The 24,244-nt window shown below is 36.9% G+C and overlaps 1 protein-coding gene across 4 annotated transcripts; it reads left to right on the forward strand.

The window, feature by feature from the left end:
* The first annotated feature begins 41 nt into the window (after positions 1–41).
* On the forward strand, positions 42–14,296 carry LOC117317621. 4 transcript variants are annotated; one of them, XM_033872472.1, is made up of 7 exons: positions 42–156; positions 6,352–6,532; positions 6,703–6,851; positions 7,880–8,008; positions 8,972–9,045; positions 9,799–9,949; positions 12,006–14,296. In XM_033872472.1, the coding sequence occupies exons 2-6, from the start codon at positions 6,365–6,367 to the stop codon at positions 9,882–9,884; spliced, it is 606 nt and encodes a 201-aa protein (XP_033728363.1). In that variant the 5' UTR covers positions 42–156; positions 6,352–6,364; the 3' UTR covers positions 9,885–9,949; positions 12,006–14,296. The 4 variants fall into 4 exon arrangements, with proteins under 4 accessions (XP_033728363.1, XP_033728364.1, XP_033728361.1 ...); XM_033872473.1 differs by having other exon boundaries at positions 6,355–6,532; XM_033872470.1 differs by lacking the exon at positions 42–156 and adding an exon at positions 726–1,070.
* Positions 14,297–24,244: the final 9,948 nt, after the last annotated feature.

Consider the following 24,244-nt stretch of genomic DNA (forward strand, 5'->3'; position numbering starts at 1 on the left):
GCGAAGCCTAGCGGCGAGTAGAAAAACTACGGCAGGTAATCCAGTCGAGCACAGACTTATTGCTGAGCTTTATTCGCACTTGGCAACCCAAAGGGTTCTCGGTTGACAGCTTTATCTCGATATATATGTGTCGAATACAGTAAATGAAAGAGACAGGTATGTTGCTGTAGTAATATCTGTATTAACGAATGTTTGTATGTCAGTCGTAATTGTGATTAGACATTGTTTGCGCAACATTACCTAGGCCTACTCCACATGTATCTAGTACATGTACATTGTACGCATGTGTAATTATGTAATATATATGTACACGCACACATATGCATACTAGTCAACTCAGTAATATTTATATTATCGAGACATTAAAAAAAATGTTGATCTACTTAAATCATAATTATGCCGTTTAAAAGTGTTAGGTTTAATTAAAAGGGGACACCTTCTTAATTTTGTCGGGCCCGGGGGTTTAAAAAATGATGATGATAAAATGAAGTCGATATCATGTTTATGTATCGACTCTATTTTTTATTATTGATATCGGCTCTGTTTTTTTAATTAATATTATCATTATCTTTTCATTACAATATGACCTTTCAATTAATTGCCTTTAATTCCAATATTTGTCAGTCATCGGTAATTTTTAAAACCAGTCGGTTGGATCTGCCTGCTGACTGGTGGTTGACAATCGGGGTATTAATGTAATATTGTCATCATTTCTTGACATTGAAGTATTTTATATATAAATATATGTATATTTATTTCTAACCGTATACATACATATTGGCTCTCCCTTGGCGTATATTTACATGTAAAGTGTACGCATCTATCCATATATTGAGCGTTACATGTTTATAAATGTAGTGCCTCGTGTCCAGTTCACCTGTGTAAACCTGTTTGGTAGAGTTCAGTAAAGAGGTCATGTTATTTTCACTATTGATCAATGACCAGCGGTCAATGCGCACTCGCGCTTTTTGTGGTAGCGCGACTCCCGTACAGGAAGTTGACACGATCGGACGTGTACATGATATACATGTGCAATACGTTATTCAGCGCATCTTACATCGTTTGCCAATGTGAGTACTTTAATTAGTTATTGTTATATATTTTTTGTATAACCTGCCATAATGTTTAGGCATATTATTGATGTAAATTATCTGCTTATTATTCAGTTATTATGATTGTATGTATTGACAGGTTAAGCTGACAGGGTGAAGCTTATGTTGTGTCTGTTCTAGGTGTACCTGTGTCACCATGACCTTTGTTAATCCTCTGTTCACATGTTCCGTCTCTGGTCGATGTTTTTGTAATGTATTGTTCCTGTGTACTCCTGTGAATTCTCTGTTGTGACTGGTCCTTACAGTTTTGTATCATTTAATGTGATAAATCCGGGGTGTTATTACGTATACTCGTCCATAATTCATTGATGGATATCCATAAATAGTGACTTTTTTCCACTTTGGCTTGCTATATACTGGGCACCTTCGATTCCAAAACCCCGGGCTGTCCGCACGTTTCCTCTACCGTAGAAGTAGTTAGTGTCGACAGCTGTTACAGTGTTAGGATATAGAATAATTAATTCCCCTGTAATCCACCCAGTGATACGTACATGGTTGAATTGGGATTTCCTTTTTGTGGACAATTTTAAGTGTTATTCTCTGGATTATACATTATGTTGTGTATCCTGGTATTTTCACCTCTCCAGGCCGAAACTAGTGTTTAGTCACCAGAATTCCCGAGAAATCCTGCCGAAGGTTCAGTTCAGTTCAGTTCAGTTCTTTATTACTTTAAACCATTTGGTTTATCAGTACAGTGCATATATATACAGTGCAGACAGGAAAAACAATACCATATGTACAGACACACAACACACTCCAGCGTACACGTTTGTATAGTGTAGAGAGACATCTCACATAATTATTCTCGATACAATATGTTCTCACATTAAGTTTCTATGTCACACATGTTTCAATAAGAAGGAGAAATACTGTAGTTTTAGCTTTAAGTTATTGTGAATCATTAAGTTGTTAGTTATAAGTTATATTACAGAAGCGGAACCAATACACCTCGTATATAAAATCTCGGCCTTTAGATAAGTTAAAGATCTATAGCAGTACCTTTATCTTTTTTTTTTAAATTTGTAGTATATCTGTGAGTGCCTTGGGCGACCGAGTCTGATTTTATTAAGCTACAAAACAATTTTTTTATCATATTTTCTTTTGTAAAGTATATACAGAAAGCTAATTGATTTTAAATTATCCACTTAATTCAATAGAATATTACATATATAGCCATCTGTTCTTAGGAACACATAAATCTCTATCTTGTCTTCTCTCTCAGATTTAATACCCCCTTATAAATTGCCTTTTAATCCCCTAACAATAGAAACACCTTCTCCAGGGTAGGTTCTATTGTCTACCTCTGGCCAGGTATCTCAACTTTACGCCTGACTGACCCCTCTTGGTCACCTGTACCAGACACCTGGGCCATTTTCTTTTTTGCCGTCCAAACGGATGGACCAGTTAAACCGGTGTTGTTCGTTTATGCAATAAAGACGGACCTGATGATTTCATATTGTTTTCAGACGAGCCTTGACAAAGACTCCCAAGACTTGTATTAACATTTGCAGGTCCATCAAGATATATGTTGCAATATTACATTTAAAAACTGACGAACCGGTCCGCATAAACGAACAGGATCCTGTATAAGCACTCTGGTCTTTATAAGAGTTACCTCCCCTTGCACTGATAACGTATACAACACGTTTCTAGTACCTTTTATTTCCGGTTAAATTACGTTCTCCTCTTCTTTTTTTATCTGTTCTCACAAACATGAAATATTGCTCCAACTCCTGCCAACCCTGTGGTGGTAATCCTCACCCCTAAAGAGAGGAAACCACTACATGCAGGGTGTGTACGGGCGTCACCAGTGACGTCAGAGATGCACGGATGCTACCGTCATGAAATGGTGTGTAGAATTCATACTATCAGTAACACAAATCTCACCCGGTAACAAGCTACACCTAATTTCTCTAACCAATCTTTATACTTTATTCTTGTCGGTTAATGTCCGGCGTCAGTACATTTTTTAGTAAATGTCGTTGTTTTATTGTTTGTAGTATTTGTTACACAAGTTCCGAGCCCTCTTCGTCCGAGTATGAAGAGGCAGGTTTCTATATGACTTTTGTATTGTCAGTAGCTTTGTTTAATTTTATCCATGAAATGTACTGTCATAACTGAAGTATCATCAGTTACTAGTGTGTCAAATCTTATTGATTGTAAGATAGGCGTTAAGGGGTATTGCAGGTGCAATGGCCGACACTATCAGATGAAAATAGGTCATTCAGAAAACATGCATAGGAACGTTTTCATACAAAATTAGTTATTCATCGACGTTAATAGTGGATAAATAAATGGGAAAATGTTGGCAAAAGTGAAATTCGTCGTTTTCATTTTTACTTAGTAATGTTATTTGTTATGTTAGGGTTATAAACATTTGAATGGGGAAAACTTTGTTGGAGTGTTTATGATGCTGTTTGATTACTTTGCCTGTGACGTTTTGCTATTTCCGGTGCTCTCGTTTACATTCGATGTACGTGGCCAGTGTTGTCATTGCATGTAGTCTACAAGATCAGACATTTGCTTTATAGTCATTCAGATAACATGTGGACATTTTGTTTATCTGGCTTGGAATGTTTTCATATGCTGCTTTATTTATTTACATAGACTTACTGAGCATTTTTTCATGTGCATTTACCAATCGTTTTTCATACTTTTTACTGTAATTCTTCATTGATATTCTTGTTTTACACATCACTGCAACTTAAATCATTTTTTGGCTTTGTTTATATAAAACATACAAATACCTCTTTTGAATTACATCTTTGAGTTAATATTGCTGACATAATTATCCAATTCTAGTATCAGAAGTCAATGTTGTATACTTGTATGGTTTATGTATATTTGATTGTGCTAATATTAGTGTCATACATGGCCATAGCTGAAGACAAAGGCAGCTTGAAACTACCCCGGACACAGGAGGAATAAGAAGATCCATTCAGAAAGATGGCCGAGATGTTTCATAAGATGTCGACAAAAGAAGGCAAGGGTGGTGAGAGCTTCTAGCAGCTACAGAAGCAGATGATACATTTTCTGAGAGCTACCAAGGGTTTACTTGAAGTTAGTGAGCAGCAGAACGGTGTAGCACATGCGGGTGTTTCTCCTTCGAGTGCCAACCAGTCAGTTTTGGATACTAGATTTTATCAGTTGCGTACATTTTCTGGTGAGCATGAGAAATGAGAGTCGTCATTTGAACTTTGGCCATACGATGTTCAGTGCCTGATAGATGCTGGAAAGAATGATGAGGTTATCTGCGAGTCCATCAGGAAGTACTTACATGTACGTGGTCCTGAAGCCGAGACATCATTGGATCACCGGTTACGTCTAGCCAGGTTTTAGCGACATTGGAGCCATCTTGTGCGAGATTCAGCCCGTAACCGTACAAGAGATGCCAGTTACCAAGGAGGACGATTAACCAAAGTTTATGGAGAAAATATACTTCAGCGAGTCTGCTGTAGATGGTGAAGATCTGCAGATGGGCATCAACCTGATCAAGGATTATGAGGATATCTTTTCTCATGGTGATGAAGACATTGGCTGTACTAATCTTGTAGAGCACAATATTGAGCTGGTTGATGACCGAGCCTTTAAGCAGAGACACAGAAAGATCCCACCATCTATGTATAAAGAAGTAAGGACGCATTTACAGCAGCTTTTGTCAGCGGGATTCATACGCCTTAGCATCAATCGTTTCGCCTGTAACATTGTGCTAGTGAGGAAGAATGATGGGTCACTGCGCATGCGCGTTGAGTTTAGACAGCTGAATCGGGTAACCATTCACGATTCCTATGCGATACCTAGGATTGACAACATTTTGAAGGGCTTGTCAGGGTCAAAGTTTTTTTTTACTTGATTGAAAAAAAGTCTGGGTGACACCAAATCATACTACCTTTCAACGTCTGATGGAACAGTGCATGGGGATCTCGACCTTACCATCTGCCTGGTCCACATCAATGACTTGATTGTCTGCTGATACCTATGATGAATACAAAGGCCAATCGATTGTTAATGCAGTGACGTGGACTTCATGAGGTAGTAGAGAGAATTGGACTTACCGTATCAATCGAGACGGGAAGATGAAGACACTTCATGTCAATCTTTTGAAGAAACATCTGGAACCACAAATCAAAACCTTGGATGTATAGCCACAGCAGAATTGCTTGAGGACGAGGACGACAGTGAAGGAAACCGGAGACACTTCCGTCTACGACAGGTAAAGAAAATGTGGATGATGTCATATCAGAGGAATTGACACCAACACAGTTGGAAGAAGTCGATGAATTGCTGCATTCGTACAAGGATGTTCTTACGGACATGCTGGGTCACGCCAACTTGGTTCAACAAGATATACACACAATCACATCAGAACCTGTTGGTGTTAAACATTATCCATTGCCATACATCACTAAGGATGTGCTTATGGAAGAAGTGAAGAGAATAATAGATATGGATATCACAGAGCCTTCAGAATCGTCTTATGCTGCACCCGTCGTAATGCTGATGATATGGGCTTTGTTGTTGTAGCCTTACAAGGGCTATTACAACGTTGGGGCGTATTATATGAGTAGATACAATGTACATATATTTGATATAGTATGGGACGTTGATGACAATCATCGTCATTTCCAGAATACCAGGAAGACTGTTTACATTTGCTTCGTTGTGTTATGCGAGTGTTTACATTTGCTTCGTTGTGTTATGCGAGGGGGATGTGTCCCACTCGCATATATATTTGTATGTATGTATATAATAATATCAATGAAGTTAGTAGGCGTTTCGCTATATTTTGTAAGTATGACTTGTTGGTGGGAAGCAACCTAAAATACCGCAGTCGCGAACAGGTAAGTATTTCAGAAAAGATACGAGAGGTAACGAAGAAAAAAAAAACCCAACTTGGAATAATTGCGCCGTTGCACGTTCACATCGTGAACGTAGGATGGATACATCAGCTTTATATATATATATAGCTGTATCAGCTATGTATGGTTCATGTAGGAAATACGTTGAAATTGATGACTATGATAACTGAATCACGATGTTAAATAACCCTTCACAATCAGTACTCCACAAATGATTCGTCACAAATCGTTTTGTAAAAATGCAAAATCATAACAATTCGTTGCAACTGACATGATAATGGGCCATGTCCAACTTTCGGTCAGATCTGACTTATATAAGATTTCTATATTTATCATGATGATATGTAATATTAATATGCTATGCTTTTACTCTGTTTTAGCAGTTCGTCCAGGATGAAGCCGGTGTACATAAAGCTGGTGTCGATTACTGTGATAGTGGTGACTGCCTTTTTACTGCTGAAAATCAGCCGTAATAGTGTCACGTTCTCACCAAAACTACAACGTACGTTCTCACCAAACCCACAACGTGCAATAAGCATTGACGATCTGACACCAGATTTTGTACGTATTTTATAATTTACTTTATGGATCAGCATGTTTTCTATACTAATATTGATTAAAATCTATAATTTTTTAATTTACATAATCCCATGATTTAACACTGCTGTGAATTCGCAAACAATTAACGTTAATAATAATTATGTATTACGTACTGTTATTTTCTTTTGTAGTACAGGAATATTCCGGATGATATTTACTCGTGCGTGAAGACAACAAAGACCTACGAATATGATTTTGATAATACCGACCTCTACCTGCTGCCGAGTAAGGAAAACATGTGTGAGATGAAAGCAGAAGATTTAGAGAAGCTTTATCAGATGTAAGTTATGTTTATTCATGTACTTAGTTTATTTCGTTGATCAGAGATGTGTTACCTTTACCCACCATATATCATTACCGTCGGCATTTCATTGGTCAGCCAGGATACTGGACTTGCTTGGTTTGTTTTCAGATACAACAATATGTTAAAGTTAAACGACTTCTCCTTGATAACAAAAAGGCCCAGACCTAGTATTAGATCTTTAACATGCTGGGATGAAGGGCTACCAAGTTTGTCCAAATGCAGGAGCTTGAATTTCATTTAAGGTCAAAGATACCAAATATGCTGAAATATATCAAAACTCAGGTGACCGTTAAAGCACATGGGCCTCTTGTTCAATATTTCACTTTCCACTTCTGCAGTCAACAGAACTCTTATAGGACTATAGTAAGCTATCGAACGTTGTTTAAACGATTCTTATGAAATTTAGGTATCCAGTATAAACGAAATAGATCCTTATTGTTCTCGCTATCTGATATTCTGAAAGATCGCAACACTGAGAAAATATTTTGTGTTTAGAAAATCCGGGTAATGTGATGATAGTTTACCCTGATTGTCACGTTAGCCTTATTCTTTTTCGTGAAGACCGATGGGCGGAGCTTCTTACCGAAGGCGCCTTCTATATTGTTTTTGTTTAGCTGAAGGTGTTCAAATCAACTGTCGTACACAGAAATGTTGAAGGCTTCGATTGTCTTTCTTTCACATTACTTTGGGACGAAGGGGAAGAACATAGACGAGATTGATAGCTGTCAGGTTGATAACTATCAATTCTGTTTTAGAATATTTCACGCTAAAGTTCTGAATAAAGATTGATAGGCCGTATAAGTAACAAATTATGCAACACTATATTTCTTCGGACACGAGACCATGACTTCCTCAGCCACAGATCATTTGCCAAATTAAATCCGAGCCCATTCATTTTTTCTTGGGAAATATTTCAAATGAAACGTGAGTCACCCTATACAGCCTTTATTTATTAATTCAATCACGAATTTGATTTAAAGATATTTTTGAATAATTCAACACAGGTATTTAGGTACCATCCAGACGATTTGTAAGAGACCCCTCCGGCTCGGGAAAAGGAATGATGGCGGATGGGACATCTGTGTGGAGAAACAGTTCCTCACCCCCGGGGCATGTCAGGTCTACTCGTTCGGGTCAGTAAAACCTTACACACTATGCTACAAAAGTTTGAAAGTCCATAATTTATTCTAACCAATATAAGGTAAGACAATATCGCCCTTATCGGCTGTCAGGTTATCGCAATATCATAGTTAAACGAAGGGAAGTCACTCTGGTAGGTCGGAATCAAGGTAAAATAACTGAAAATGTTAAGAATTCGACAACATCCAAATGTAATTATGAAGAGTTTGAATGCGAATAATTTGGTAATTTAATTGCATTTATTTTTTTTAACTTTTGATATATTGTTACCATCATCAGGTCAAGAGGCATTGAATCAATTTCATTTTCATGTAACCATGGTAATCATACGGCCTGTGCAACCCCCAGATAAGAACAGCGAGTAGGCCTTTTAAATCCGGTATATGATTTCTGTAATAAGTATTTGAATTTCAATCAATTCTTTTCTTAAATATTGCACAAAAGGATCGGAGGTAATTATTCACAGCGTATCGATGTCGCGTCTGTCATACACGTATAGCAATACAAAAGTTTACCAATCACTTTAATTAATCAGTGCATAATATAGTCTGAATTAAAAGAAAAGATATATCAAATAAGGACACAGGGTAATGAGTATTTCAATATGCAGACCAATGGTTTGTCTAAAATATATAATATTTCTGTATTTGTAACTATACTATAATATACGTTACATATCTATAAACCATGGATTGGAACACGGACCTAAGTCCCTGTATCCCTAGTATAATCCCCAAAGCAGATTCAAGAAGTTCAGCAGAGGTAAGCAAAAATGTACAGATATTTATAGATTTTCAGTCAAATGACACAACCTATCGTCCGTGAGTCTTACTGGGCTTAAAATTCAGATACATATGTATGTAGATATCTAAATATTTGACTCTCGATAACATGTTTGTAAAAATTTTAACAAATCATTTAATTTTTTTTTTAAATAATGTATCTTATTTTTTCAGTATTAATTACGATTTCACCTTTGATGACGAGATAGCAAAGAATTCGACTGTAAGGTCCATTCCTTTGACCCCAGGTAAGGCATGCGTATGGTTATCATCTTCATGACGTCACTCATGTGAACTATTTGAGGTATTTATCAGGTAATCATCAGAGTGGCAAAACATCCACGACAGAACTATGTCTTGTAACTTGATAAAACGAGGATGTAAATAAGGTTGACGATTAAAAAATGTCACCAAACATTGCGATCTATCTCGCTCCCTTGAAATCTGATTTAAATCAGCTGTTACATGGCTGGCAACGTTAACGACGTACTACGCCTTAACATCTGGTGACCCCCGTGACAATGAAACCTCTTTGTATATCAGCAAATCACAGATGTTTCGGAAAGGTTTTAGATTTAAGATGACGTCTTTAACCATCAACCTAACGATCAAATGAAATTCGATATAAATCATCTTTGAAACAAGGAGCTCAAAATAAAAGGCTGATGGTGTCCCCCGTGTGGTTCCCCCGTGGGGTTCCTCGTGGTATTCCCCATGGTACTGGGAACTGTCCTACAATGTAACGTGGGAATACCCTTGTATAATTAACAGGAATTGTTTACTATGACTGCTGAACATTAAATCTGAGAGACACAGGAACCCTAAATGCTAAGGACAATTTGTTCAAATTGACAGTATTGCGCAATTCATTCCTCTTCAAATAAGTTTGGCATTTATATATTTGTTTTTACTTTATTATTTTTTATTTATTTTTATGATATGAAGTTTTTTTTTAATTTTTACTTTATTTTTACGGTATGACCTTTTTCATGTTTTGAAAGTATGGATCAAGAGAGCTACCAACGAAGTAAGAACCCCTTTGTGTACTTTCACGACATTGGTATCGCCAGTAAATCCCAGCAAGTAATCGGAAATAATGAATGGAGAATGTTAACCATGAAGGATACCATGACAGAATTGGGCCATAAAACTGTAAGTATACCTCTCTCTCTCTCTCTCTCTCTCTCATATAAAAACGGCCACTGGTTGTCGATAATGAATAAGCTATGTTTGATTAAGTTGACCTACACCTAATGTGCAAGACATATACATAAATTATACTGCATTCAGTTATTTGGATAGGAAGTGAACAATATAGTGAGTCTTTCCATCCAGAATTGAACCTACTTTGGGATATGAATAAGTTTCCTTTTTTTGGGTATGGAATTTTCGGTCATCCTAAGTGTGTTTCCTAGAATGAATTTTGACAAACAAATAGTTTAACTGTTTTAGTCTTACTCCTATTGGTAGAATTAATATAATAAATTATTTTTTGATTTTTTATCTGTTTCTCTGGAATGGTAAACTACATGACATTAAAAAGAGGATATGGGGATTCAAAGCTACATAGATGGGGGAGGGGGCTTAAATGATAGATTTAGGAGCTTTCATCGATTCCCTTAAAAGTTTATGCATTAGAAGAATCACTCAATCATCAGGAAAATGGAATGTTCTATTGAACTCAATTGTAGAGGTGAAGAAATCGTTTCATTGTGGACTTGTAGCAATACATTCTGGAAAGACGTATTTAAAAGCTGGGTTAGACTAAACAAGTCCTTTGCTATGAAGGAAAGTAAGTCAGAGTCAATTTTAATAACTCCTTTATGGTATAATAATGATATTCATATTGGGTATAATCATAATTTTTCTCCAATTTGGTTTAATGCTGGTGTATATACTATAAATGACTTAGTTAACAATTCTGATAATTTGACACTTTTCTCTTTTGATGAATTTCTTCATAAATTTCCTATTAATACCAACTATTAACAGTATCTTGCCTTGAACGTAGCTGTCAATCATTTCTTTGGAAACATGACTTCCATCCACTAGGACTATCTCATTCATACATACCTCTTCTACTTGAAATTTTCTTTAAAAGTACAACAGGGTCCATGCTTTCTACAACAATATTATTAAACCAGCTCCAACTCCTTCTGGTATTCGAAAATAAAATGATGATTTTGACTTCAATGACCAGAAGTGGAAAATATACGAAAGATTCCATTTACTATTACAAAATGTTAGGAGCTTAAATGGTTTCAAATAAGGATTATACACCACATTCTGGTAACAAACACTTCTTTTCAATATTGATTTAATTCCTAGTCCTATATGTACACTGTGTAATATGGAACGGGAGGGAATTGTTCACTGTTGATGGAGTGTATACAGGTGCAGACTTTGTAAGAGAGATTTGAATCTCTTCTTGATATTCTTTTGTTTCCTCTCTGGGTAAAACATACATATTTATTTGGTATCATTCATTCTAATGCTAACGCTCTAGATAATGAAATTTAATTCTTATTAAACATTATGTCTATAACTCGAGATATCTGCACAATCTCTTAATTTAAATTATCTCCTTAATACGATCAAGGATCATTTCTATGTACAAAAAATATATAATTTCTAGTAAAAATGTTACTATGAAAACAAAATCTGAGAGTTATTTGAAAAAAGGGATATCCATTATAGAATAATAATGCACAAGCAATTCTTTTCCCAACGACCTTACACAATTTAATGTTTATATCTTCTCTCTCTATTTCATTCTTCTTCTCTCTCTCCATCCTCTTCTCTGCCTCTCTCTCCTTGATAGGATGTGCGATGTGTTTGTGTGTATACATGCGTGTGATGATGCTTTTGTGATTTGTGTATAATTTTGTATCTGTGTGTGAGTCTTCTATATGTGTGTGTTCGTGGTGAAGTCAGTATGTTATGTGTGTGTTCGTGGTGAAGTCGGTCTGCTATGTGTGTGAGAATGAGGTTTTGTGAGGAAAATGATCGATGCATGTGCTGCTGCTGCTGCTGATGATGATGATGGCACAGCATGCAAATGTGAGAGTATGTGTCTGTATGTTTTGTGCGGATGCCTTTGTCATAGGTCTATTGTTAAATATGTGAAAAGTCGTCGAAAAATAAAGGGAAAAAAGAAAGAAAAGCCATATCAATGTAGTACAATACTGATTACATTTATACTTTACAGATTCCAGATGTTATCAAGATGGATATAGAGTACTGGGAATGGGACGTCCTCCCTAATATACTGTCTAGTAGTCTCCTGCCAAAACAGTTCGCTATAGAGTACCATCTTTGGGACGCGAGTCATACCACAAAGAAAGTCATATGGCTTCATCGCTTGTGGATCCTTAAAGACTTATACGATGCAGGCTACAGGAGTTTCTGGGTCAATAGAAATCTACCATGTACAGTGAAATCTGAATTAACTTTAAAATATATTTATGGTTGCCATGAAGTTTCATATCTAAAAATTGAGAATGACGTAAGACGTAAGGAGAACTAACGAGTTGTGATGTGAGTTGCAATATGATAATAATGATTTGGATTTTTATATTCAAATTTATCACCGAAACCAAAGTCGTCAAAGTGGTTCACAAATTATAATCCGTGGTGATTGGGCCTTCAGCAACCAGCCAACGTCTTTCTCAACTCCCTGGGGAGCCGGAGCTGCCATTTCGTCACTTACAGCATTAGTTGCACTGCCCTTCCACGTACTCATTTAGCACTTCATAAGTCCCAGATAAAGTAAAATAAATATGTATATCAATAGTTTGGATCTCGATCGATATAATACCTTAAATCAAGTATTATCTTTACATTATTGCTTTTCACAAACATTAACAGACAATATAGGAGATGAAATCTCCCCTGAAATAATCCATTATGACACCTAATTTATGTAAATTAATTAGACAAGAACGATTAACGTTATCACAACATTTCAAAATCGAAAGCTTTCCTATAATCAATAAATGGGCACAAAGGTCTTTTCACGATTGATTGTTATACAAAAACGAGTCAATGGTAGACATGTCTACTGCGCATCAGGTATGATGTTGTAAGTGATATCAAACTTACCGTGCCTGTTATAAATAATAGATGTTGAACGTTTTATAGCTTACTAGTGTTGTATTCCAATGATTATTTTAATCGATGGCATCTCCATCCTTTAAAACAGGTAAAATATATCCTTTTGACCACGATTCCGGAATACGTCCAGATTTAAATGCATTATTGAATAAAACTCGTAAACTTAGTATATCTTCTCACTTTATGAACTATTTATTTAAAACATTACCGTGTCCAGATTGTTTTGATGATTTCTCTATCACCTTAACATTTGTCCTGTTTAACAGATTTATATGCATGTATAATTGAAAACAAATTAATCAAACACATCCGTCCAATATGATTAATTTTCAACATATCTTATTGTTTCTTAAAATCAATCAAGATGATTGGGCACAAGAAATATTGTTCTCAATGCTCGAAAAACAATATGTCCTCAAACTTAGTAAATTATTGACTAGTTCAATCATAAAACATTTTACTTGTGCAGTTCTCTGTAAATATACTAATGTTGTGATTGTGACATTAATATCCTCATGTTGCATCCTAACACAAATTCTTAAAATAGAAAACTGTGTAAACATGTAAGTCCCCTCCGTTTACAAATATGCTGTTTCCATATGTCTTTATACAATGATTTGTATCCACCTTTGTTTATTTACGGGTTTATGTACGGAGATCCATTTTTTTCATTTTTAGCTCGTCTCGAAGAATAGGGAGAGCTAATGTTGTCACCCCGACGTCGGCGTTGGTTTTCCAACTTTAAGTTTTTGGTGCAAGTGTTTAAAGTCATTAGTAAACCACTTTATAATTGTACTAAAGTGCTGATATTTAAGTTAAGGCACCCTGTGGAATTATACTATCCTCTCCTGGAGGCGAACTGACATATTTTTAGGACAATTTCTGCTTTTTAACGTGTCTTGAACTTAGACAAAAACTAGTTTTTAGTACAAGTGTTGAAACGCTTTAACACATCACTTTATAATTGTACTGGGGTACTGATAATTGTCATTAAGGTTCCTGTGGGGTTTGGCTATTCACTCCCGGAGTCAAACTAAGGGATTTTTCAAAAACCTGCTTTATGACATGTTTTGGACTTCGACATTTTCTGCATTTCTTATATTTTCAGCTATTTATGAATTATGTCAATTAGGGTTGAGTATCACAAATTAATTCTGTCAAGTACACAATATAACTCGATATGCAACACAATACAAATATAGATTTTGATTATTTTTTGACAAACATTTGCGAGACAACCTATGCTATTCTACAACAGCACCCGTTTCCTTTGAAAGGTTACTGGACTTGATTTATCCTGTTAAAATCTTTTGCATACAATTTGTTATACGGATTCGTTGTATATGAATAAAGTCTACGCCCTCTGTGGGGTATGAAGGAGGCAATGTTAAAGTGTCATTTTGTTTGTGTTAAACGTATCATACTTTTTTTTAGTATTATACTTTCAGTATTAAAAGCAAAGGGATTTGGAACACGTTTTCTACAACAATACGATGCGTTTTTCCCCCTCCAATGTAATCGTATAAATGTGCTGACTTGGATATGTATGTTCCCTCCGGTCTTTTGGTTGATCAATAATAATCTTTGATCCGAACTGCAGTTGTTATAAACGTCATCAACATTCGAATGATGTCACATAACCGGGTCACGGCCGTCACTTGTACACCATTTTTGCATATGCAACCACGTTTCTTTTTCATTCCAGCCGATATCATTGTGGTTGAAACAGGTCACACGAACATTCCGCTCAATTTAATATAGTTTTTGACGTCTTTCAAATATTATAGTATATATATCTAATGCCAGACTAACGTTCCATGTTCAAGTGTATTTGAAGGCCATATTACATAAACGATGGAATGTTTGATAGATGCCCAAGCACGATTCCCTGACCGGTTCTAAAATGGTTTTCGAGTTATCTTCCGAATTACATTAGTTTCGTGGAACTTTTAATGATGTATCGGGCAAAACCTATGCTATCTGATATTATTGGATAGGACAACGCTGTCACAATTGAGACTTATACTGGTTAATAGGTATGTAGCAGGATCCTAACTTCTGATTTCGCACATGATATTAACACAAACAATTTTAGGGCCAGTTATCGTCTAGCAAAAATGAATTTAGTTTATTTAGTAAGATACCCATTGTAAAAATATCACACAATAGGGTTCGATTGTTACCTCGATCATACATAGTAGTATGGATCCAGAGACCTTTCTTAATTTTTCTATTTCTTTTTCAACCCTTTGCTATTTGATTAAAAACAATATGAGCAACATTCTTAACAGAACAATTTAAAAATAATTTCGTTGATTCATGAAAAATAAATGCATTATAATGCAATCTAGACAGATCTTTTCGACGATTTTATGTAAAATGCACACGATTAGTGTTGTGAAGAGGTACTAGGGCTGTTGTCAAGATGTACTAGGCCTGTTGTCGAGAGGTACCGGGCCTGTTGTCATGAGGTACTAGGCCTGTTGTCAAGATGTACTAGGCCTGTTGTTGAGAGGTACTAGGCCTGTTGTCAAGATGTACTAGGCCTGTTGTTGAGAGGTACTAGGCCTGTTGTCAAGATGTACTAGGCCTGTTGTCGAGAGGTACTAGGCCTGTTGTCGAGAGGTACTAGGCCTGTTGTTGAGAGGTACTAGGCCTGTTGTCGAGAGGTACTAGGTCTGTTGTTGAGAGGTACTAGGCCTGTTGTCAAGATATACTAGGCCTGTTGTCGAGAGGTACTAGGCCTGTTGTCGAGATGTACTAGGCCTGTTGTTGAGAGGTACTAGGCCTGTTGTCGAGATGTACTAGGCCTGTTGTCGAGAGGTACTAGGTTTGTTGTTGAGAGGTACTAGGCCTGTTGTTGAGGTACTAGGCCTGTTGTTGAGAGGTACTAGGCCTGCTGTCTAGCGGTACTTGGCATGCTGTCAAGAAGTTATTGTATCATTTATTCTTCTCTAAATGAAGTATTTTGACAAATGTATCAAAACCAACCTATCTAAACTTTTACAAATGGTGAAAAACGTCTTGTGACCAAATCTAAATAATCTGAAATTCTTAAAGTATAAGAGGATAAAAAAGGTAGCGACCGTTAAAATGTTCTGAGCAAATAAAAAGAAAAACCAGGAGAATATCGCCATAATAAAGAAACTATAATTCTAACTCAAAATCGATTGAACGAGACGAAAATATGAACAAGAAATGTAGTTTTGCATAGACAGACACAGAGCGTACCTACCGTTCATCACAACTAGCATTAAATGTGTCTTTATTATGATGAAAGATTTCAAAAGAATAAATACGCAACCACTGAAAACTTTTGAATTAAAACTCGAAGTACGAGGAATGATTGATAGGTTGTGATCCTCGTATTGAAGGAGGTACTCTATAATGATCTTTTTAAGTCCTACTGTTCTCTGACTATATTGGGCCGTGAACTCCAGGGACTGGTCGCATTTGATTATATCGACGAGGTAGCACTCTAAAGTAAACAAGACAAACGGCTTCTGCAAAATGGACAATTCGCCGAAAGAGCACTGATCCAATAATTGCATATAAAGGGTAAAAGCTAAGGATGTCCATACGGATAAGGTAGTAACACTACGGAAAGATGTCCCTTCATATGCTACAGTGAAGAATTTAAGCGCGGCCGACAGAGCATTGTGGATGACCCCCTCCCCCCTCCTGGAAAGCCTGTCAATGTTGCAACCCAAGAAATGGTCAATATACATGTAGTTCATGATATTGTTATGACTGACAAACAAGTCACAGAAAGATATATATAGAGTTTGCATTTTACAGGAAAGAGTACCTTCCATTCCATTCTGACCGAGGATCTTGTAATGAGAAAGCTAATGATAAAGCTTTCGGTAAGGTTGGGTACCAAGACGTCTGACAGTTGATCAAAAGCACATAGGGCGCACATTATCGCGTTCTATTCTAAGGTAGCACACCACAGTAAGACAGCCTGGCAATGGGCAATTTTTTTGTTAAGCAAATAACTCCTGTATTATGATATGTATAAAAAATGAAAAAATAAATGTACACTATAATTGGTATATCCAGTATGAAGTAGTACATACAGGCTTCACATTTATTAAAACAAAAATCAATAAATTGGTTCCGGATTTTAAATATCCGGATTTTCCGAACGTGTGTTTACACAGGAAATTTAGTTTCGCCTACAGCGCAAAATGGAAGCCCACAGAAAAGGTAAGATAGCGGAAAAACTTAATTTACAACATATGTCCAAACAAGATTAATTCTGTCTTTGGGATAGAGATATTTAATTTTAAATAGGTTTCAGAAAAAAAATTGTGTAGAGAATTGTGCCATTTTGGGTCAAATATCATAATATTTTGCAATTTTTGAGAATTTTTTAAGCTGTTACCATGGTATTCACAGCTCTAAAAATCACAGAAAATATCAGTTTACTTATCCTTCAGAGCTCTATTAAAATTGCAAATGTTGTACAGATTTCAAATATATATACTTTATTAGAGGTTATATGTAAGGTTAACTGGCAATGTTTACATATCTAAAGCATGTGCCATATTTTTCAGAATTTGGCATTTTTACTGTACACTGCTACCTTATAAGGGCTGAAAAATGTTATTTTTTGGAAATTGTGCTTAATTATGCTTGATTAAGCTTCATTTTAGTTCATTTTTGCTCAAAAATGCATAAAAACAATTTAAAACTTGTTTATTATCTGGCTTGTCATATTAGAGGAATCAAGGGAGGTAACTCGCATATTTACCCATTTTAAGGGTGGGTTAATTAAGCATAATGTTAATGAGTCAGTGTAAATTGAAAAGATATTCTATGTATTATAACAAACCCAAAATAACTTATTGGGTATCTAACAAACCATATAGACTGAATTCTGGTTTGTTTTACCTGATTTATTACCCCGTATCCATGGAAACTATTACAGTAAGTGTTATTTTTTGAAATATTTGGTGAAACCATTATTTTCAATTTATTTATACATTGGTAAGCATGTAATTTCAATTGATGGAGTGTACGGTTGATACAATATTGTCAATTATTGTCACTTCCTTCGGTAAAGCAGAAAAAATAGCATTTTCCGCATAAAATGGGATCAGCGGACACTTTCATATGATCATTGGTACATATCTGAATTACCGGGGTGGAAACAGATGACTGTGATGTCATAGGCATGACATTTTGAAATCTTGGATGTCATGTCATGATTTATCAGTTAGAATATTGCATGTGTTGCTAAGCTGAGGTTTGGAAAGGAATTTGGTTATTTATTATGACACCATTGAGTATTTATGACGTCATAGATACCATCTGATGACGTCATAGTTACTGATGACGTCATGGTAACTATGACGTCATATTACAAGGCTAAATTTGATAGTTGTATAGTATTTTTTGCTTGATTACATGCACAGAGACTCAAAGTACCACATTCAACTCAAAACACAACTTTATTCAAGAGATATACAGAATTATGGGAGTTTTCATCTTTAAAATTACCTCCCCTTATTACTGGATTGGGAGAAAAAGTTGTCAAAATACACCTGTCAGGGAAATCAGCAATACTCGGTGACTATTAAAGATACACAGTAACCCGATATGTCATTTTGTTCGTCGGAACATATTCTAGACATTCATGGGGTTTTTAATAAAATTAGAATTAACAAAAGTGATGTATAAGGTAGCACACCACAGTAAGACAGCCTGGCAATGGGCAATTTTTTTGTTAAGCAAATAACTCCTGTATTATGATATGTATAAAAAATGAAAAAATAAATGTACACTATAATTGGTATATCCAGTATGAAGTAGTACATACAGGCTTCACATTTATTAAAACAAAAATCAATAAATTGGTTCCGGATTTTAAATATCCGGATTTTCCGAACGTGTGTTTACACAGGAAATTTAGTTTCGCCTACAGCGCAAAATGGAAGCCCACAGAAAAGGTAAGATAGCGGAAAAACTTAATTTACAACATATGTCCAAACAAGATTAATTCTGTCTTTGGGATAGAGATATTTAATTTTAAATAGGTTTCAGAAAAAAAATTGTGTAGAGAATTGTGCCATTTTGGGTCAAATATCATAATATTTTGCAATTTTTGAGAATTTTTTAAGCTGTTACCATGGTATTCACAGCTCTAAAAATCACAGAAAATATCAGTTTACTTATCCTTCAGAGCTCTATTAAAATTGCAAATGTTGTACAGATTTCAAATATATATACTTTATTAGAGGTTATATGTAAGGTTAACTGGCAATGTTTACATATCTAAAGCATGTGCCATATTTTTCAGAATTTGGCATTTTTACTGTACACTGCTACCTAAACCTTTTGAGGAATATCCTACCAACTTTCTTCAGATATTTGTCACTATGGATGAAACATGGGTCCATCATTTAACCCAAGAGGCCAACAAGAATCGAAACATTGGAAACAACCTGGCTCTCCCCCGCCAAATAAGGCAAAGACGGTTCCATCAGCTTGGAAGGTTACGGCCTCGGTTTTCTGGAATGCAGATGGTATTCTGCTGATATATTATCTCCAAAGGGACAAAAAAGCAATGGCATATACTATGCTTCACTTCTGAGGCAGTTACGAGAAAAACTTTACTTAAGAGCCGCGGAAAGCTCACTAAATGTGTGTTCCATCAGGACAATGCCCCTGTTCGCAAGTCTCATTGCCATGGCTGCTATTCCCGATTGTGGCTTTAAATTAATTGAGCATCCACCTTATTCACTTGATCGCGCCCCATCAGACTTTCATCTATTTCTGAAAAGTGAAAACAGGTTTTTCAGGCACCAGGAGATTATGTTGAAAAAAAAAATAATCGCAGGCAGATTTCAAATCCTTCAATATGAGGCTCACAACATATCAATCAGCCCAACGTTTTCTTCGAGATTTGTAGAAAAATTATGCACTTACCTTATTAAGTGACGTTAGCACATAAGAAAATTGTGACGTAAATATTATTAAAATATTTAAACATCAACATTATCTTTTTGGAAACTTAGTCTGAATGAAAATAAGGTCAGAAACGTTCACAAAACCAATATATGTGTTTCGTGAAAATTACAGCAACTTGACTGCCTCATTTAATGAAATAGGTAAAAACTGACGATAACTACCGTCTGACGATAAAACTCCCCATTGCTTTGTACAGTCACAGGTGCCTGACTCGTTTTATAAAATAATAACATATAGAGTACATATAAATGAGACATGTACTCTATATGTTATTATTTTATAAAACGAGTCAGGCACCTGTGGTACAGTACCTAGTATCAATCTTTCCCAAAGTACATTGCGGTTCCCTTCATAACACCTCAGTTAACGAACACGCAATTACAAGATTCTTGAAAAACGTATTTGTAGAATGTAATAAAATTGTCACATAAGTTTACGCTGTGCTTACATTCTGAAAACTTTTAACGAAGAGGACATGTGCTAGCCAATTAACCGGTATGACTCGTTAAAAGGTAAACTATATCATTATGCTCGAAATCGGCGACAATGGCCACCAGAAAAGATATCAACAAGATAGCGAACGACTATCAACCGGGTCTGGTGTAAAAACTAAAAAGACAAACATATCGCAGCTTTAAAATGTACATTGTATATGCAGTAGAAACTGACTTATTGATAAATTTACAATTATAAAATCAAATGGTAAAAGTATTCCACCTGCTGCCAAAATAACTTGTCGACACTCCGAAGCTTATCAATCACTGTTGTTGTCTCACCATTGAATATCATTCAAAAAGACCAGTTGGAATCACTGCCGAAACAGCATTTTATCATGCAAACTGGACATCAAATCTGAAGTGAATGAAACCACAAAGACTGTAGGTTCTATTAAACAGTATGATGTCAACAGGGTTTCCCCTGTACATTTGTTGTGCAGGGTCCCAGGGACTCTCATTATGAAAAAGTCCCATTTTGAAACATAGGAGTCCGATGACATTTAAAAAATGACAAAATCATAGTAAAGCAGTTCCAGCATCCAGGTACATGTATTTACTGCAGATAAATAGTAAGTCAAGTGATATTTATACAGATTAACAAGAGGCCCATGGGGCCTGCATCGCTCACCTGGTTGGATTAGGCCAAATGTCAAAATAATGTTCATATTCAATTTGTTTTATTTGTTAATCTCTAACAATGCTATATATGGTTATAGTGTGGGAATCCAAACTGCTTTAAAGATTAATGAAGTCCTGACTCTCTAAGGTCTGAAAGACCTCAAGAATTGCTTTTAGAACATGCATTCCTCACTTTATGACTAGTAGTGATTCAAAGGAATTACCTCTATTTCACCTATTGGGCCCCGCCCCTTTGGCCCCTCGGGGGTCAGAGTCACCATTTATGCAAAATCTGTTCTTCTTCCCCCAAGGATGTTTCTAATTAAATTGGGTTCAAATCCATTCATAACTTTATGATAAGTAGCGATTTAAAATAATTACCCCTATTTCCCCTATTGGGCCCCGCCCCTTTCGGGTCAGAGTCACCATTTATGCAATATCTCTTCCCCTTCCCCCAAGGATGTTTCTGACCAAATTGGGTTCAAATCCATTCATAACTTAATAACTAGTAGCGATTTAAAGGAATTACCTCTATTTCCCCTATTGGGCCCCGCCCTTTTGGCCCCTTTGGGGTCAGAGTCACCATTTATGCAAAATCTGTTCTTCTTCCCCCAAGGATGTTTCTGACCAAATTGGGTTCAAATCCATTCATAACTTTATGACTAGTAGCGATTCAAAGGAATGACCTCTATTTCACCTATTGGGCCCCGCCCTTTTGGCCCCTCGGGGGTCAGAGTCACCATTTATGCACAATCTGTTCCCCTTCCACCAAGGATGTTTCTGACCAAATTGGGTTCAAATCCATTCATAATTTTATGACAAGTAGCGATTTAAAGGAATTACCTCTATTTCCCCTATTGGGCCCCGCCCCTTTGGCCCCTCTGGGGTCAGAGCTACCATTTATGCAAAATCTGTTCCCCTTCCCCAAAGGATGCTTCTGACCAACTTGGGTTCAAATCCATTCAAATCTTTATGACTAGTAGCGATTTAAAGGAATTACCTCTATTTCCCCTATTGGGCCCCGCCCCTTTGGCCCCTTTGCGGTCAGAGTCACCATTTATGCAAAATCTGTTCTTCTTCCCCGAAGGATGTTTCTGACCAAATTGGGTTCAAATCCATTCATAACTTTATGACTAGTAGTGATTCAAAGGAATTACCTCTATTTCCCCTATTGGGCACCGCATCTTTGGCCCCTCGGGGGTCAGAGTCACCATTTATGCAAAATCTGTTTCCCTTCCCCCAAGGATGTTTCTGACCAAATTGGGTTCAAATCCATTCATAACTTTATGACAAGTAGCGATTTAAAGGAATTACCTCTATTTCCCCTATTGGGCCCCGTCCCTTTGGCCCCTCGGGGGTCAGAGTCACCATTTATGCAAAATCTGTTCCCCTTCTCCCAAGGATGTTTCTGACCAAATTGGGTTCAAATCCCTTCATAACTTAACAACTAGTAGCGATTTAAAGGAATTACCTCTATTTCCCCTAATGGGCCCCGCCCTTTTGGCCCCTCTGGGGTCAGAGTCACCATTTATGCAAAATCTGTTCCCCTTCTGCCAAGGATGTTTCTGACCAAATTGGGTTCAAATCCATTCATAACTTTATGACTAGTAGCGATTTAAAGGAATTACCTCTATTTCCCCTATTGGGCCCCGTCCCTTTGGCCCCTCTGGGGTCAGAGTCACCATTTATGCAAAATCTGTTCCCCTTCCCCCAAGGATGTTTCTGACCAAATTGGGTTCAAATCCATTCAAATCTGTATGACTAGTAGTGATTTAAAGGAATTACCTCTATTTCCCCTATTGGGCCCCGTCCCTTTGGCCCCTTTGGGGTCAGAGTCACCATTTACGCAAAATCTGTTCTTCTTCCCCCAAGGATGTTTCTAATTAAATTGGGTTCAAATCCATTCATAACTTTATGATTAGTAGCGATTTAAAATAATTACCCCTATTTCCCCTATTGGGCCCCGCCCCTTTGGGGTCAGAGTCACCATTTATGCAATATCTCTTCCCCTTCCCCCAAGGATGTTTCTGACCAAATTGGGTTCAAATCCATTCATAACTTAATAACTAGTAGCGATTTAAAGGAATTACCTCTATTTCCCCTATTGGGCCCCGCCCCTTTGGCCCCTTTGGGGTCAGAGTCACCATTTATGCAAAATCTGTTCTTCTTCCCCCAAGGATGTTTCTGACCAAATTGGGTTCAAATCCATTCATAACTTTATGACTAGTAGCGATTCAAAGGAATTACCTCTATTTCACCTATTGGGCCCCGCCCTTTTGGCCCCTCGGGGGTCAGAGTCACCATTTATGCACAATCTGTTCCCCTTCCACCAAGGATGTTTCTGACCAAATTGGGTTCAAATCCATTCATAATTTTATGACAAGTAGCGATTTAAAGGAATTACCTCTATTTCCCCTATTGGGCCCCGCCCCTTTGGCCCCTCTGGGGTCAGAGCTACCATTTATGCAAAATCTGTTCCCCTTCCCCAAAGGATGCTTCTGACCAACTTGGGTTCAAATCCATTTAAATCTTTATGACTAGTAGCGATTTAAAGGAATTACCTCTATTTCCCCTATTGGGCGCCGCCCCTTTGGCCCCTTTGCGGTCAGAGTCACCATTTATGCAAAATCTGTTCTTCTTCCCCCAAGGATGTTTCTGACCAAATTGGGTTCAAATCCATTCATAACTTTATGCCTAGTAGTGATTCAAAGGAATTACCTCTATTTCCCCTATTGGGCCCCGCCCCTTTGGCCCCTCGGGGGTCAGAGTCACCATTTATGCAAAATCTGTTCCCCTTCCCCCAAGGATGTTTCTGACCAAATTGGGTTCAAATCCATTCATAACTTTATGACAAGTAGCGATTTAAAGGAATTACCTCTATTTCCCCTATTGGGCCCCGCCCCTAGGCCCCTCGGGGGTCAGAGTCACCATTTATGCAAAATCTGTTCCCCTTCTCCCAAGGATGTTTCTGACCAAATTGGGTTCAAATCCCTTCATAACTTAACAACTAGTAGCGATTTAAAGGAATTACCTCTATTTCCCCTAATGGGCCCCGCCCTTTTGGCCCCTCTGGGGTCAGAGTCACCATTTATGCAAAATCTGTTCCCCTTCTGCCAAGGATGTTTCTGACCAAATTGGGTTCAAATCCATTCATAACTTTATGCCTAGTAGCGCTTTAAAGGAATTACCTCTATTTCCCCTATTGGGCCCCGTCCCTTTGGCCCCTCCGGGGTCAGAGCTACCA

This window comes from Pecten maximus, chromosome 19, assembly GCF_902652985.1.
Source record: "Pecten maximus chromosome 19, xPecMax1.1, whole genome shotgun sequence".
Taxonomy (NCBI): Eukaryota; Metazoa; Mollusca; class Bivalvia; order Pectinida; family Pectinidae; genus Pecten; species Pecten maximus.

Bases quoted from the DNA above. Each gene is read 5' to 3' on its own strand.
- LOC117317621 (XM_033872470.1), top strand. From the start codon at position 916: ATGTTATTTTCACTATTGATCAATGACCAGCGGTCAATGCGCACTCGC. The intron at 1,071-6,351 runs GTGAGTACTTTA...ACTCTGTTTTAG, and splicing joins ATCTTACATCGTTTGCCAAT to CAGTTCGTCCAGGATGAAGC. The intron at 9,046-9,798 runs GTAAGGCATGCG...ATGTTTTGAAAG, and splicing joins GTCCATTCCTTTGACCCCAG to TATGGATCAAGAGAGCTACC.